Here is a 17,615-nt window from a genome sequence, read left to right on the forward strand (position 1 = left end):
TCTTCACACACCCAGCACTCTAATCCTAGAAAACTTACAATACAGGAGGCCATTTGACAAATTAAAAAAAGAGCTATTCAGTCCAATCGCATCTTTTATTTAGAGGGGAGAAAGTGGGCACCTCAAAACAAAACATAATCGAGCAGTAGAGAAGAGATAGATAGTTGTATATTTTCCTCATGGCAGATAGTAGAGGTCTAAGATAAGGAGTAAGTAAGGTGTACAAGGTTTGCAGAGCATACAAAAAGAGATTAGTTGGAGATGGGATGCACATTTTGAAAGAGTAGTGGAAGCAGACATATTAAGTGCTATAATACTAAATAAGTATCTGGATGAGAACCTGAACTGCTAAGGCTTAGAAAATTGCTGATCAATGGGATTAGTTACTTGGGAGTCTGAATGGATACGGTGGTTTGAAGAGCCTGTTTCCATACTGTGTATAAAGTCCAGCGATCTGCACTTCCTTCATACCCCTCAACATTCTCCTGGTTATATTTTATTCCTTCTCCTTGTTGCATTTCCCCAAATCTAAAATTTCAAAATTTTATTGATTAAATTCCACTTCTTATGTTTTGACCAATTGATCTGACCTTCCCTGTCTTGCCCTCCATGAGGACTCAGAACTTGCTTGGACGACAGTAGTGAAAACCAAGAGGACGCTACTAGCATGATGAAAGAGAGGGAGAGGGAAGGATATGGATATGGGTGATGCACAGAAAGAAATTTGACTTCCTATTACTACAGTATTCTGAAATGCCTGCCCATGGCCTCCTTTATTGCCGTGATAAAGTTGGAGAGCAATGCACTCTCATCACCCCTTCTCTTCTGCTCATCTGTCCATCATCACCCTTTATTTCCCCTCCTCATTCTCTTTCTGCATGGTCCACTGCCTTCTTCTTTAGCCCTGCGCCTCTTCCACCTACACTACACAACCTGCAACCCCCCTCTCATCCACCTTTGCCTTCAACTGATCTCACATATCATCTGCTAGCTTGTTCTCTTTCTCCTTTCTCCAAATCAGCACAATAAAAAAATGATTGCACCTTTCACAATCCATGGAATTGCAATGAGAAAATTAAAAGCTGGCTAATTTCAAAAAGCAAAACTGATCTTACCACTATTCTCAAAATATAAAAAATATCAACTTTGAGCCTTTTCCCAATTTGTAATATATATTCTTTAAACTTTCAAGAATTATTTTCATCAGTTATAAAACCTTAAATTAAAATTTTCCACCTGTTCTCCCAGAGTTTCTTTTCTATTAAAATGAAAGCAAGTTTTACCTGGTCAAGATGGCAAAACGTTTCTTTAAGCTGCTGAAGAAGAACAGAGTCTATTCGATTGAAAACTTGACATTCTCGGTATGGAAAACCAGATCGCTGCATAAGCCAGAAGAAACATCTGGTCACATCAGATCCTCCATATGTTAAACGGAGTCTGTTGGCCACAGAAAAATCAGCCTAGTCAACATGTACGTTAGCTTTTATCCACATTTGCTGTAATATGGCATTAAATTTAAGAATCTAAGCATAACTACTAAAATCTCTTACTCAAAATATCAACACATCCTCCAGAACAAATTTCATCCCTGTCATTCAAGCTAACATTATCAGCTGCATCTTCAGTCATATTAGTAATGTCCTCTGGAATTCCCTTCCTAAAATATTCCACATCCTTCTCTATAAGCTTCTTGTGAACACTACCTCACTACTTCTTTATTTCAGTTCTTTTTGCACTCCTTACCTTAACTTAACTATTTTATATATATACACATACATATATACACACATTTTTTAACTGTAATTCAGCTTTTTTATCCCTCTATTTATTGTGTATTTCACTGTATTGCTACTGTAAAGTTAATAAATTTCATGATATATGCTGGTGGTATTAAACATGATCCTGATCCTCTTTAAAATCCAACTCCATAACCAGAATTTTGTTTTTTCTTTTGTCTCCATGCTTTATACCTGCGTGTCCAAGGGTTTTCTATATATTCGTCAGACATATGGATATAAAGCACCCTGGAGGATATGCTGAAGCTGTCATTTAATGCAAACTATATAAACTCACCTAATGAAAATAAGTTGATGGACTGCCTTGAGCATATCTCTACAGACCAATCAAGTAAATGCATAAGACAATTGTGCGCTTTCACATTGGTCTTGTTCACTTTTGCCTATTATCTAGATTATCACTCTTCAAGGCCCAACACTACAACGGTCTTTCAGGTTTTCTTTTAGGATTCTACTGCACAGATTTTATTTTGCAAAATGGGACCCCTTATATTGTATCCATTGATAAAACTGACTCCTAAAATTCTTCATGCAAGGTTCAGCTGTGCTTGTGCACGAGGTTTCAGGAGCACAAGTCATGATCAAAAACAGTAATACCATTTAACTGTATCGAGTAATTGTAAAAGTGGCACACATGAGGTGGTATATACTGCGGATTAAAGGGGGTTGGATTGAGTTGAACCCCAAATTAGGGAGACCTAATAGATGTGGGCTACAGAAATTTCCTTTCTATAGTTAATTCTTAATTCAAACTTTCATGTTGAAATGTTTATGAGTGTCTTATTCTTCAGTTTTGCAGATAGAATTCTCAGCTTAAAATGAATCTCAAGAACTGGCACATCCTGACCTGGTATTTCGATGTGAAACTCCATCTTCTACACAACACACACTGGTCTTCTGTTCCCCTACATCCACCACACAGGCACTACTTAACCCGCTTCCAAAAGTAGCACAGATAGATTCCTGATGGACAATAACACCTGAAAATATTATAAAAAGCAGAGAATAACATGAATTGTATTAAAACCAAAAAATTATTTCATAAAAGAATTCTGTTGATTCACATTTACTGAACATCAGTTATCTCACTTAAAATTAAACAGGGATTGACCTTTCAAATGAAAGAGTTAATTTTAAAATGAAGAACACCAATATACAATAAAACAGAAAAAAAACACCAACAGAAATGAAAGAGAAAAAGCATGAATGTTAACCTTTTCTTTCCTTCAAAAAGAATATAGTTTGTTAAATATTACAATACAGATACTCATTAAACTTAAATAGCTAAATTAACTGGAATAATGTGTCACATGTCCTACCTGAGAATCCTATATTGTTCAGAAGTAGGTTGACCATTTCTTTAACATGCTGTCTGTTGTAGATATCTGGGATTAGTAGGATACATCTGTAATACTTGTACAATCAGTACAAAAGAATTAAATATTAAGGTTCAATAAAGAAGGAAAAAAAATAGTTTGTCCAAATGTTTCTATTATGTTTAAGAACTGTTGAATGAATCAGCACATTGACCATCGCACAATTGTATGTGAGTTCTTATATTAGGTACTGTCTATGGCAATTTAAAGTTAGAAATCATAAGACAATACACAGACTCTAAATTCATGGATGATGATACATTTAGATTGACAGTTCAGTAGGTAAATTGCAATGCAAACATAAATGTTGCTTTCTCTTTTGCCTTCTCACTTAGCTTTCAAGTTATATATACTGATGTTAAAGCTCTGTCCAATCTGGATTAATGACTGTTATCGAATCTTTGATCAGCGCAGAGTAAATGTAATGTACTTTAGACATATTTAATTTTCTTGCATAGCTGTGTTGAGAATTACAAATAACCAACTACATCTTTTTCCAAGAGTAGACATGTCAAGTACTCCAGAACAGTACGTAAGGTATGGGGGGAGGGGATAGTTTAAAGGAGATTAGCAGGACAAGTTTTTGTTGCAATTAGTGATTGTTACCTGGAATAGGCTGCTGGGGAGAGTAGCGGACACAGCACAATACTGACATTTAAGAGGCTGTTAGGTCAACACATAAATTACAGGAAATGGAGGGATTTGGATCATGTACAGGCAGAAGAAAGTTAGTTTAATATGACATTGCATTCACCACAGACATCGTGGGCCAAATGGCTTGTTCCTATGCTGTACTGTTCTATGTTCTAACAGTTAAGGTAATCAAATATGGTATCTATGACTTTCATGAAAACAAGTATGACGGCAAATATCTCATGCAATTTGACATATACGTTATATATATATTTGTATAATATATGAAACTTGATAAATTTTGTGTAATTTCTACTTTTTTTAAACCCCTCGAATACAAGCAAAACACACATTGAGGGAAGGATGCTTGTTCCTAGAAACAGCCTATTTTACAATTTACCGTATCACCAAGTTGTGTTATCTGTGCATGTATAAAGACAAGTGGGTAGAAAAGAAATACATTTTGTGTTGATTTCTTTCAATTCCATGCCAGTGAATTTTATTCGGTATCTCTAATTTTTGTATGCTGACTCATCAATTTCGCAGGGACAAATTCTGCAAGGGCAAATTTCTGTAATGTGAACACCAGTATTAAAGGAATCATCTGCACAGGAATGGGTTTATTGATCTATCTGTAATTGCATACCCCAAATTACATTAAATATTAATCTTAAACCCCAGCTAGAATGTTAGCATTCACTGAGTAACATTAAATGAGTTGAAACAAAGTATCAACCATTCAGTGGCGCCTGGAAAATTCATATTTGGAATATTATATGATAGTTAAGATACATCATAAAGGACATTTAACACTGAGGGATAGCCAGCAAAAATATCAATTATGCATTCATGACCTCTTAAAACAAAGCAAAAGAAAATTTGGAATGGGATGGAGAATTACTAAAGACAAACATGCACTTTCAGAATATTTTGAAATGCTTAATATTTTAGAAGTATTTTGGAGCGCAGCCGTTAAAGTTTTGTATGTAATGGCATTCACACAGCAAGGTCTTGCTATAGAGTACCCTTAACAGATGAAGTAATTTTTAAAATTCTATGCATTATTTTCCTGCACATTCAAATTAACATGCTCTAACTTGCATTGGTATTGAAGTTGGATAAGGGTGCTGATTTCTAGTTCCTGTAGATGGAGTTCTGAGTACTTCCCTAACCTTCAGCCATTGGTTCAACATCAGAGCTACCCATTCTAAAAAGGAACAAGTGACCAAAGGTAGAATGCCAAGATCCTTATTCTGAATCTTGTGAATTAAATGGAAGGTTTCCTGTAAGAGATGTTTATGCCTTTTTTACATGTCTTACTAAACACTGGAATAGCAGGGTGAATGATTAAAAATAATGTCTTAATAAAATGACAGCAAATTAACCACTTTATTGTGGAAGCATATACTTACTCCAATAGGTATGATCATATACTAAAGAAAGGTGAAATGGGCATAATCACATACAGGCAACTCCTGCATTAATACAGGTTTGCAATCCTAGAAAATGGTACTTGTTTCTCATAAAGCAAAACTGTGTCATCTGCACATTGGTCAAGGCAGGCTAGTTGGAAAAGAAAATTAATGTCATTTATTTACATTATAATTACTAAATTCTGTGAGAGCATATTTTATTCTGTATCTTAAATTTTGGGTAGTGATTTGTGAATTCTGCAGGAGGAGACTTTCTATTACCCAAATGATCATAAACCGGTAACACACACAAATTGCTGGATAGGTACACAGCAGGCTAGGTAGCATCAATGGAAAAGAGTAAATAGAAGTTGCCTGGCCTGCTGAGTTCCTCCAGCAATTTTTGTGTGTTGCCTAGATTTCCAGCACCTTCAAATTTTATCATAATTATAAACAGGTGGTCAACTATACTAATAAACTGGCTTTGCTGCCACTTTTCATTATGCAAAAACTCTAGTTTTTTGTAAATTGCTATTAGGTTCAAAATGATAGAACCGAAGACAAAAAGAACTCAATAAATATAGATCAGTGTAGGTTAAAAGGAAAATGTGAAACAAATTTAAAGGAATAGGCAAAGTTCAGTTTTTCGCAGTTTATCTTATAAATTGTCAATTTTACTCCTGAAAGTTATGCTAATCTCTGCCCCAAGATCACAACTAGAACGTTCTTGAACTTACTGTGCATCTAATGACTGAAAGTTATATAATAATTAACAGAATAGTTTAATACAAAAAGTATGGAATAAGTTTTGTAATGATTAAAGTCCTATTGATATTCCAGTGAAGTTTTTTTATTTGAGATTACAAATCTCTGGTGAAGGTTTGTCAGGAATTAGTTGAACAACAATAACAGTCAAGAGGGAAAGTGTGATGGGAGTGAATAGTTTACTTTTTAAAAATCAAAGTCAGAAATAAGTTTTGTAATATGCTCATTGTCGATCATGTGGTCAATAAATGAAATGTTTTACGATGGAATACATACTAGCCCTTGAACTTTATTATTCGAATCACAGAAGTTAAGTCACCCACCTTTAAATCTTTACGAGGAATTTCTAGAAATTTCTGAATAGCATATGTCCATATAGTTTCCAGATCAGCCAGTACTGCAGTGAGAGAACCTCCAGGTCCTGCATGAAGGTTAAACTGACCTCTGCGAATTGGCCAATGTATATTGTAGTAGTCTGTTGGATTTACATACAATGCCTGTGAGAAGAAAATTGAGCATCAATATTTTCCATCATGTTTAACCTTTTACTAGGAAATAATTCTGCTACCATATTAACTGAACATCTAAGTGCATCAAATTTAAGTAAAATTGACAGAGAACCACTGATTCTGTGCAGTCATTCCTGTCCAAAGAGAAAAATAAAAAGAATAAGAATGAAACAGAGGTTATCATGCTGGATTAAAAACAGCAAATTAGTTACTAGTATGTAATTTGGAATGGTCTTCTCACCTCTGAGAAACTGTTATTGGTATTGCTCAATGCTACCTTGTGAAGCAAAGCTATAATCAAAGTTAAACTTAGTAATTACCACAGTTTCACCATTTACAAAAATATAAGAATTAATGGCAAGATTAGCACAGGTTTATGAAGTTTGTAGATCTGGTGTTATAGCTGCTAGGAAATGACTAACTTAAGTTCAAGTTTATATTCAACTGAATACATGTATACTGCCAAATGAAACAGTCCAAGGTGGACCACACAGTATATACTGTATAACTTACCAAAAACACAAAGCTAATATTACCACAACCCAGTAATGAAAATATAAGTATGAATACTTCAGTTAATAAACATCAACAAAATAGCATTTGTGACAGTAATTGCCCGAATATTTTACAATACACATGGCAGGTTAGAAAGTGAATAGATAATCTGCAGCAGAGGTATTGCTTGATGCTGTTAAATAGTCCCTGGTATTACAGGAAAGATACTGGCATAGATAGATCGGCTGACTGGCAGGAGACAGAGCAGGAATAAATCGGGACTTTTCTGGTTGGCTGCTGGTGACTACTAGAGCTCCACAGGGGTTGAAGTTGGGACCTTTTTTTTATGTTATACAGGTTTCCACCGCTACCGGAAGGTAGAGCGTTCCTATGAAACAATTTGTAAGCTGAAATGTCGTAAAGCGAAGAAGCAACTACCATTAATTTATATGGGAAAAATTTCTGAGTGCTCCCAGACCCAAAAAATAACCTCCCATATCACACCGTAACACATAAAACCTAAAATAACACGAACATATAGTAAAGCAGGAATGATATGATAAATATACAGCCTATATAAAGTAGAAATATTGTATGTACGGTGTAGATTCACTTATCAGGATGGGGAAGACAGCAAGCTGAAATCAACTTGGAGAAAAGAAAAATCAGCTCATACATGCATACACACATACACACGCGCGCACAACTGCCCACGCAAGGCTTCACGGTCATGGTAGTCTTCATTGGTGTAAACACATGTATAAAGTGGGCGTCTTTTTCTCGTAAAAGCGAAAATCCTCTTTGGTTAGCGAAAACAGGTACTAATGTAGGTGTTCCGTAATAGCGAGCTGTCGTAAAGCTAACGTTTCTAAAAACGGGGGCCACCTGTATGTCAATTATTTGGTTGATGGAATTGATGGCTTTGTAATCAATTTTGTAGACGATATAATCTGCGGAAGGATTTAGACATATTAGGAGAATGGGTAAAGAAACCTCAGATGGAATATAGTGTGGGAAAGTGCATGGTCATGTACTTCAGTAGAAGAAATAAAAGCATTGACTATTTTCTAAACAGGGAGAAAATTCATAAATCAGAGGTGCAATGAAACTTGGGCGTGCTTGTGTAGAATTCCTTAAAGGCTAAATTGTGATTGAGTTGGTGGTAAGTAAGACAAGTGCAATGTTAATATTCATTTCGAGAGATTGAGAATGTAACAGCAAGGATGTAATACTGAGGCTCTATACCATGCTTGGAGTATCATGAACAGTTATGGACACCTTATCTAAGAAATGATGTGCTGGCATTGAAAGAGTTAACATATGAGGAGTGTTTGATAGTTCAGGGCCTGTACTCGTTGCAGTTTAGAAAAATGAGGGGGAATCTCAAGGAAACCTGTTGAATATTGAAAAACCTAAATAAAGTGGATATGGAGAGGTTGCTTCTGAGAGCGGGGGAGTCTAGAGCCAGAGCTAGAACCTCAGAATGTAGCTGAGGAGAAATTTTCAGCCAGATGACGGAGAATCTGTGGAAGTTATTGCTACAGAGAGCCATATAAGACAAGACATTGGGTATATTTAAAGCTGAGGTTGATAGCTTCATGATTAGTAAGGGGGTCAAATGTTACAAGGAGAAGGAAAGAGGATGGGGTTGAGAGGGATAATAAATCAGCCATGATGGAATGGCAGGGAAGAATGGTCTAATTCTGCTCCTACGTCTTATGCTTGACGGATAAATGCAGACTAGAGCACCAGGCTTGTGCTCTCCTCTGAAGGTTTACATATCAACAAAAAAATTATTTACCAAATAAGGGAAAGTATTACCTCTTCTCCTACAAGAAATTCAGGCTGATGTGATGTGTTTGTCCATTTGACCCCAGAATTAGCATCCAAGACAGCTGGTCTCATCTGTTTGTTATATGCCCTGACCTGAAAACAGAACAGTAAATGATAAGTTTGTGTTACCTACTGTTCAGAAAGTTCTCCATTTTATCTGTACTAAAGACATATTGGCTCTCCAATGTGCTGTATTTTCCTGAAACCTTTTTAAAAAATCAAACAAATGCCCAATTCTGTGCACACAACTTAAAAATCCACACACTACAGAAAATGTCAAAACTATCAAAAAAAAGTTCATTTGATATGCCAGCCATTCTTTATCATTCCAAAGTAATACCATTAAGGAATCTAGGTATTAATGTCATTTCTGAACAACACATGGCTCTCTTTCAAGATCAAAAATGATTATGAAAGCGTAATCTAGTGCAGAAGTGTAAAGCTGTACCTGATCTGGTGGAGCTGGTATCCGTCTTGCACCATTTGACATCTTTTTCGACCATATCGCCTGATCCACCATTTTAAGGCCATTCAGTCTTTGCTCATTACTCTCAGGTTTCTTTTAAAAAAACCATATTTTTTATTTTGATCAGTATTTCATGGTTATTGTGAATGTCTAATTTTTAGATTATCTTTGCATGTTAAGTATAAATTAAAACAACTAATTTTTTAATTGAAAATTGATGTTCTCATGTAAGGATTGGCATTACGCTAAATCTGGAGTCTTTATCATTCGTATTTAATCCTTCAACTCCAAAAAATAAGGAAATACCAAAAATAATAATACAACTGGGCAGAGTCAACTAAAGACCTCACACAGGTTGATCAATAAGGTTAGAGCACAATAATTAGGGGAAATATACTGTAACTAATTGTCTATTGGTTAACAGAAGATAAAGAACAAAAATAAAATGATCATCTTGGGTCAGCAAGCTTGAGCAAAGAGTACAACAAAGGGATGATTATCTCAATTTTTTGACTGATCAGACCAAAAATAACATTTGCAAGTTAATAAGGAGCTTTGACCAGCAGCCAATCTGGATATCAGAGGTTTGAAGAGAAAGGGACTTCATTCAGGTCCACTGCCCAAGGATAAAAGTCAGCAGCGGACCGTGGCAGCATAAGAGAGCTTTGACCAGCGGCTAATCCAGATGTCAGAAGTTTAGAGAGAGAGAGAGAGAGAGACTTCAATCGGGTCCACTGCCCGAGGATAAAAAGCAGCAGCGGGTCGTGGCAGAGAAAAAGAGCTTTGACCAGCAACCAATTGTCATTTGGGATTCATTAGCAAGTGCAAATTAAAGGAAGGTAGGGGTAAGCTTTTGTCGTAGCGGCTGTCGTCTGAGTGGACATAGCCAGAGTGGTATTCTTGAGACTTTAGCCCTTTGATGCTTTAGTGAATAGAGGTTTCACTCAGAGACAGCAAAGGAAAGCTCAAATTGTCCTTCTCTTCTTTACATCTGCTCAGCTAGGGCAGTAGAGACAGGGTAGTGAAATGCTCCTCTTGCGGGATGTGAGAAAGCAGCGAGACTGCCAATGTCCTCGATGACTATAACAGTGCATCCAGCTGCAGCTTCTAACAATCTGCATTAAGGTGTTGGAGCTGGAACTGGATGAACTCCAGATCATTCAGGAGGCTGAGGGGGTGATAGATGGGATATATAGAGAGATAGTTGCACCCAAGGCCACAGGAAACTGGGTGACAGTCAGGAAGGGGAAAGGGGTGAAGGAGCCTTTGCTGAGTAGCCCTGTGACCATTCCCTGCAACATCAGGTATATCCACTTTGGATACTTTTGGGGGTGGGAGGGGGTGGTGTGTGGGAAAGACCTAACAGAGGAAAGTCACAGTGGTCGGGTCTCTGGCACTGAGCTTCCCTCTGTGACTCAGAAGGGAAAGGGGGAGAAAAGGCATGCTGTAGTGATTCGGGATTCGTTAGTTAGGGGAATGGACAGGAGGGTCTGTGGGCGAGAATGAGTCTCCCAGAATGAGTCTCCAGATGGTATGTTGCCTCCTGGGTGTCAGGGTCTCCATAACTTAGATCAAGTCCTCAGCAGTCCCAAGTGGGTGGGTGAACTGTCATGTAGGTACCAATGATATGGGTAGGCCGAGTGACGAGGTCCTGCATAGGGAGGTGAGGGAGTTAGGTGCTAAGTTAAAGGGCAGGAATTCCAGGGTTGTGATCTCAGGAATGCCACCCATGCCAGAACTAGGAAGATCATACAATTTAATATGTGGCTAAGGAGTTGGTGTATGAGGGACGACATATGATTTTTGGTTCATTGGGCTCTCTTGCAGGGAAGGTGGGGCCTGTACAGAAGGGACGGTTTGTACCTGAACTGGAGGGGGAGTAATATCCTAGCGGTAAGGTTTGTTAATGGGGTTTAAACTAGAGTTTCAGGCAGATGGCAACCAGAGTGCCAGAACAGTTAGTGGAGAGGTTCTGAAGGCAGACATTGGTAAGATCTCAGACAGTTAGGAATCAAAATGTTGAACAGGGTGCGACTAGTGCCTCGAGTTGCCCATATTTCAATGAAAGAAGCATAGGAAAGATGGATAATAGTGCTGAAGATGAGGTAGCTGATTTACAAACAGAGACAATGTGTAGTGAGGTGAGGCTGTTGATAGGGCAAAATTGCATCAACAGGATGAGTTGCAATGTAAAAGGTACACTAGATTAACCCTTACCTCAGTGGGAAGAATGTCCTTTTTCAAGAATTGTATACTGTGATCTCATCAATTATGTGTCCTACATAATTGTAGTAAGACACCTTTACTCTTATACTCAAATTCTCACACAGTAGGGCTAACAAACCATTTGGCTTTCTAATTACCTGCGCAAGGACATCCAGCTCTTTGGAATATCATAATTTTCCAACTCTTGCCAGGTAAAAATAGTATTTGGATGACCTTATACTTTTCCACATTTTACTCTATCTGCACATCATGGTCCACTCAGTTTGTTGACCTTCTCTTTGAGATCCTTTACATGCACACCATAATTCTTATTCCCTCAATGTTTTGTGATACAAGGCCATAAGATATAGAGCAGAATTAGACCATTGGGCCCACAGACTCTGCTCCATCATTTCATCATGGCTGATCCAAATTTCCTCTCAGCCCCAATCTTCTGCCTTCTCCCCATATCCCTTCATACCCTGACCAATCAAGAATCCATCAACCTCTGCCTTAAATATACATCAAGACGTGGCCTCTACAGCTGCCTGTGGCAACGAATTCCACTGATTCACCACTCTTTGGCTAAATAAATTCCTCCTCATCTCCATTCTAAAAGGACACCCCTCTATTCTGAGGTTGTGTCTTCTGTCTTAGAGTCTCTCACCATAAAAAATATCACCTCCACATCCATTTTATCAAGGCCTTTTACCATTCAATAGGTTTCAATGAGATCACCCCTCATTCTTCTGAATTCTCGTGAATACAGGCCCAGATCCATCAAACGCTCTTCATGTGACAAGCAATTCAATCCTGGTATATTTTTTGTGAACCTCTTTTGAACTTACTCCAATTTCAGCACATTCTTTCTAGGATGAGTCCAAACCTGTCCACAATACTCCAAGTGAGGCCACACCAGTGCTTTATAAAGTCTCAACATTACATCCTTGCTTTTATATTCTCATCCTCGTGAAATGAATATTGACACTGCATTTGCCTTCCTCAATACACCCTAAGCCTGCAAATTAACTTTTAGAAAATCATGCGCAAGGATTCCTAAGTCCTTTTGCACCTCAGTTTTTTGTATTTTCTCTCCAGTTAGAAAATAGTCAACCCCCTTCTTCTACCAAAGTGCATGACCATACACTTCCCAACACTGTACTCCATCTGCCTTCTTGTTGACAGAGGAGATTTTAATGGACCAGGTGAGGTCTTGTGTGATGTGAACTCGCAGGAACTTGGTACACTTAATTCTCTATGGAAGAACCATGTGTTCGCAGAGGGGGATGCTTTGTCTGTACCTTTCTGAAGTCCACTGTTATGAGTGATGAACAGACCTGATGAACAATGGGGTGCAGAGTTAACCATTCCCACCCCCCTCCTGAGAACTACGAACTATTGCTGTTGTTATGCTGCTCATGAGAGAGAGATAAAGCCCAGGCAAGAACATTTGCTACAGATAAGAGGGGGAGAGAGACTGTTTATTTACTGTATAATGACTCTTCCTGGATTATTTACCTTCCACTACAAGGATTTTACTTGGCTCGTTAACATTCCTCAGGAGATAGCAGGAGTGGCCTGATTTGATGGACACAGTCATTCAGAGTTGATGGATAGCTGAGACCCAATGAGTGGGGATAAAAAGACAGGTCTGGAGAGACACCCTTCAGACACACCAGTGGACACTGACTGAGTGTTGGGAACCCACAGAAAGGTGGGGGCTTCAGAGACCGAACCAGGAGATCGGTCAGTAAAGCTCACAGTGTTATAGCAGGGCTGGTGGGGACTTGTGTGTGTGTGTCCACTCATGCCAGAGTGACGAGCTCACCACAGAAGAACGGTCTAGCTGAAGACCAAAGGGGTCATAACTGAATGACCACAACGATATGACACATTAAAAAAGCCACAAAAACGTTTGCCTGCCACCACTGTTGCTGTTATCTCACTCGCTCGTTCTTGCTCTCTCTCCAACGATTTCAATACAACCATAACTACATCAGCATTAATGAACGGAACTCTATACTTTCCTATGACAATTCCCTTACCCCTAGACATCAATAGAGCTTGTTTATTATCAATTATTATTACTCCTACACTTTTATGTTTATTACTGCTACTTGCTTTATACGTATATTGGCATTTTTGATATTGTATTGTGTAGTTTACTAATAAACACCTTTAGTTTGGTACGACCAGACTCCAACAGATCCTTCTTACTCTGCTGGTCAGACACCCAGTTACGGGGTACTTAACACCACAATGATTTCCTCCTTCTTCTCCATGTTCAGGCTTAGGTAGTTCTTCTCAGACCAATCCACCAGTCCTTTCTATATTCCATCTTGTCATCGTTCTTGAAGAGGACAACTACTTTTGTGTTATCCGCAAACTTGACGACACAGTTTGAGCTTTGTCATGTGACACAGTCATGTGTCAGTAGTGTGAACAGCAAAAGCACACAGCCTTGGGCAGCACCAGTGCTCAATTCTGCCTCTCTTCCTTCTTGAAGAGTGGAGTGACATTTGCAATTTTCTAGTCTTCCAGAACCATTCCAGAATCTAGTGATTCATGAAAGATCATTAATAATGCCTCTGCAATCTCTTTAGTCAACTCTTTCAGAACCCTGTAGCATGCACCACCTAGTCCAGGTGACTTATCTACCTTCAGACCTTTCAGTTTTCCAAGAACCTTCTCTTTAGTTATGGTAACTTCACACACTTCATGCCCCGACACCTGGAACTGCCAGTGTCTTTCACAGTGAAGACTGATGCAAAATACTTATTCAGTTCATCTGCTCTTTTGTTGTCCCCCATTACTACCTCTCCAGCATCGTTTCTCAGCAGTCTGAAATCCAAACTCACTTCTCTTTTACACTTCATGTATCTGAAGATACTTTTAGAATCCTCTTTAATATTATTGGCTAGCTTCCTTTCATATTCCATCTTTACCTTCTGAATGACTTTTTTAGTTTCCTTCTCTTGGTTTTTAAAAGCTTTCTAATCCGCTAACTTCCCACTAATTTTTGCTCTATTATATGTCTGCTCTTTGACTTTTACATTGGCTTTAACTACTCTTGTTAGCCACGGTTGTGTCATCTTTCCTTTAGAGTACTTCTTGCTCTTTGGAATATATATATATATCCTGGGCCTTCCGAATTGCTTCCAGAAATTCCAGCCATTGCTGCTCTGCTGTCATCCCTGCCAATGCTCTGTTCCAATCAATTCTGAACAATTCTGGTTCATTGCACAGCATCCAATCCAGAATAGCTGATCCTCTAGAGGGCTCAACCACAAGCTGCTCTAACAAGCCATCGTGTAGGCTCTCTAGAAGATCCCACTCCTGTAATCCAGCACCAACCTCACTTTCCAAATCTACCTGCATACTGAAGTCCCCAGGACTATTGTAATATTGCCCTTTTGGCACGCATTTTCTATTTCCCATTGTTATTTGTAGGTCACATCCTTACTGCTCTTTGGGGGTCTGTATACAACTCCCATCAGGGTATTTTTACACTTGCAGTTCCTTAGCTCTATCCTCAATGATTCAAGACCTTTCAACCCTATGTCACCTCTTTCTTAATGATTTGATTTCACTTTTTACCAACAGAGCAACGCCACCCCCACCCTCTGCCTTCCTGCCTATCCTTTTGATACAATGTGCATCCCTGAACATTAAGCTCCAAGCTATAATCTTTCAGTCATGATTCAGTGATGCCTACAACATACCTGTCAATCTGCAAATGTGCCAGAAGTTCATCTACCTTATTCCATATACTGCGCACATTCAAATACGACACCTTCAGTCCTGTATTCACCCTTTTTGATGCATTAGACTGGATCCCCCTTATGGTAGGTGACATGGTGGGCATGTGAATAGGACAGTCTCCTATTCTCTCGAATTTAGAAGTACTGAGAGGTGACCTCACTGACAAAAGTAAAATTCTTCGTGGCCTGAAAATAGTAGATAGGTAGATAATACAGTCTCAAAACAAAATGATTGAAATAAGGAGAAATTTCTTCACTTGGAAGGTGTTAAATCTTTGGAATTCACTACTGCAGTGGCTGTAAAAGGTAACTTACCAACTGCAAACAAATAGCTATCAATAAATTCCTTGATATTCATGGAATTGAGGCTTATGAGAATAGTGCAGGATGATAGTGTTGACGGAGAATTCAGCCACAATAACGTTGAACTGCAGAACAAGTTTGAGGAACCAAGTGATTTACTCTTTTTCCCCTATTTCTTATCCACTAGTCATCCTTTAATTTTTATCTGTGTTTCTAAGCATGTTTCTCATTCAATATTTAGCTTATCCTTCTTTAAACTTCTTCCATAACCAAACAATTTTGTTTGATACACTTTTGTGAAGTGCCTTGGTATATCTCACTTTGTTGAAGACACTGTATAGATGCAGTAGTTATTCTTATTCTTAAGCCTTACCCTAAATACTACAATCCAAATAGCAAAAATGACCGAATCCCCATCATTATAAAAGGATAAAACAAAAAAGCTTACATTGAGACCATCCCTTTGAAGCCACGGGTCCTCGTATCGAGGCTGTCCTTGTTGTTTATGTCTTCGGGCAATGATGTGAGGTACACCAATAGGGAGCGTATCAGCAGCTCGGCCAATCCTCAGAGTGGATGATCCAGGGTGAATAACCACAATGAAGTTGCTTTGGATCGGCTTCAAAACATAAAATTTCAGTTTACAATCCATAATAAGATAACGTACAAGAAAATTCATAAATGAAAAATAAACTTAGGGGGTCAACTTTCCAGTCCCCTAAACTTAGCAGGATAATTATTCTAAACATTTATTAATCCAAAGATAAAGTGTTTTACCACAGAATTTTTGCTCCCATTTTGCAAATTTATTTTCTGCTTCTACTTTCCTGACTTGGATAAGTCAAACAGAAAGAGATTAAACATATCTCCATTAAGAAGGATTTCAGCCCAAAACATTGACTGTTTACTATTTTCCATTGATTCTGCCTGACCTGCTGAGTTCCTCAAGCATTCTGTGTGTGTTGCTTTGGATTTTTCAGCATCTGCAGACTGTTGTGTGTTTGTATCATCATTAATTATCTTTCTTTCACTCACTTTTCAGGACAGTACTCATCTCATATTACCTGGGAATTTTCTTCTTGACCAACAGACCACAAACAGTAAGGAGAGCCAGTATTAGGGTAGGGTCTTTTAGTTCCTAGGGATGAACATTATCAGTAGGCTGCCCTAGTCCAACTGCATAGATACCACAGCCAAGGAAGCTCACCAACATGCCAGGAGGCTAAAGAAATTTTGCATGTCCTCATTAACCTTTACTAATTGTTATTGATTCACCACAGAATGCATCCTACCTGGATGCATTACAGATTGGTATGGGAACTGGTCTCCCTGTGACTGCAACAAACTTCAGTTATTTTTGAATTGCATTTACATCACACAAACTAGCTTTCCATCTATTAGACTCTGTATATACTTCAGTACAGCAGCCAGCATAATTAAAGACCCCACCTACCCCCAGAGAGTTTCTCATCTCCTCTCTATTGTTAGGCAGAAGATAAAAAAGCCTGAAAGCATGGACCACTAACCTCAAAGACAGCTTCTGTTAAAAGACTATTGAACAGTTCTCAAGTAAGATAAATGAACAGTCGACCTCACAATCTACCTTGTTATAATTTTGCACCTTGTAGTTTACCTGCATTGCACTTTCTTTTAACTGTTGCATTTTATTCTACATTCTGTTGTCGTTTTGCCTCGTACTACCTCAATGGTCTGTGAAATGAATTGATCTGTGTGGTCAGTATGCAAGACAAGCTTTTCACTATACCTTGGTACACATGACAATAATAAACCAATTCTTATTTTATTTCCGGGATGCAGGTGTCTTTGCCAAGATTGGAAATTAATGACCATCCCTAACTTCTTTTCAACCACCGCAGTTCTTGTGCTCTCACACTGCTGTTTCTTGTAATAACAAAGACTTTTGTCTAACTATTAAAAGCAGTAATGCATTTTCAAGTTAGGATAAGTATGCTACTGAGAAGGAATCTATAATTGGAGCCATGCCCAGATGCTTGCTTCTCCTTGGGTCTCGGCTTGAACCATCGACACTTTATTCCTTTC

The 17,615-nt window shown here is 38.3% G+C and overlaps 1 protein-coding gene across 1 annotated transcript in view; it reads right to left on the reverse strand.

The window, feature by feature from the left end:
* actr8 (actin related protein 8) overlaps positions 1–17,615 on the reverse strand; it is a 28,576-nt gene that overhangs the window by 6,637 nt on the left and 4,324 nt on the right. The window contains exons 2-8 of the mRNA XM_059944147.1: positions 16,003–16,173; positions 9,268–9,378; positions 8,808–8,912; positions 6,306–6,479; positions 3,116–3,209; positions 2,644–2,776; positions 1,284–1,437 (exon numbers count right to left, since the gene is read on the reverse strand). Of these exons, the coding sequence (XP_059800130.1) occupies positions 1,284–1,437; positions 2,644–2,776; positions 3,116–3,209; positions 6,306–6,479; positions 8,808–8,912; positions 9,268–9,378; positions 16,003–16,173 (942 nt within the window). The remainder of the gene's footprint in view (positions 1–1,283; positions 1,438–2,643; positions 2,777–3,115; positions 3,210–6,305; positions 6,480–8,807; positions 8,913–9,267; positions 9,379–16,002; positions 16,174–17,615) is intronic.

The sequence above is a fragment of the Hypanus sabinus genome, chromosome 19, assembly GCF_030144855.1.
Source record: "Hypanus sabinus isolate sHypSab1 chromosome 19, sHypSab1.hap1, whole genome shotgun sequence".
In the NCBI taxonomy this organism is placed as follows: Eukaryota; Metazoa; Chordata; class Chondrichthyes; order Myliobatiformes; family Dasyatidae; genus Hypanus; species Hypanus sabinus.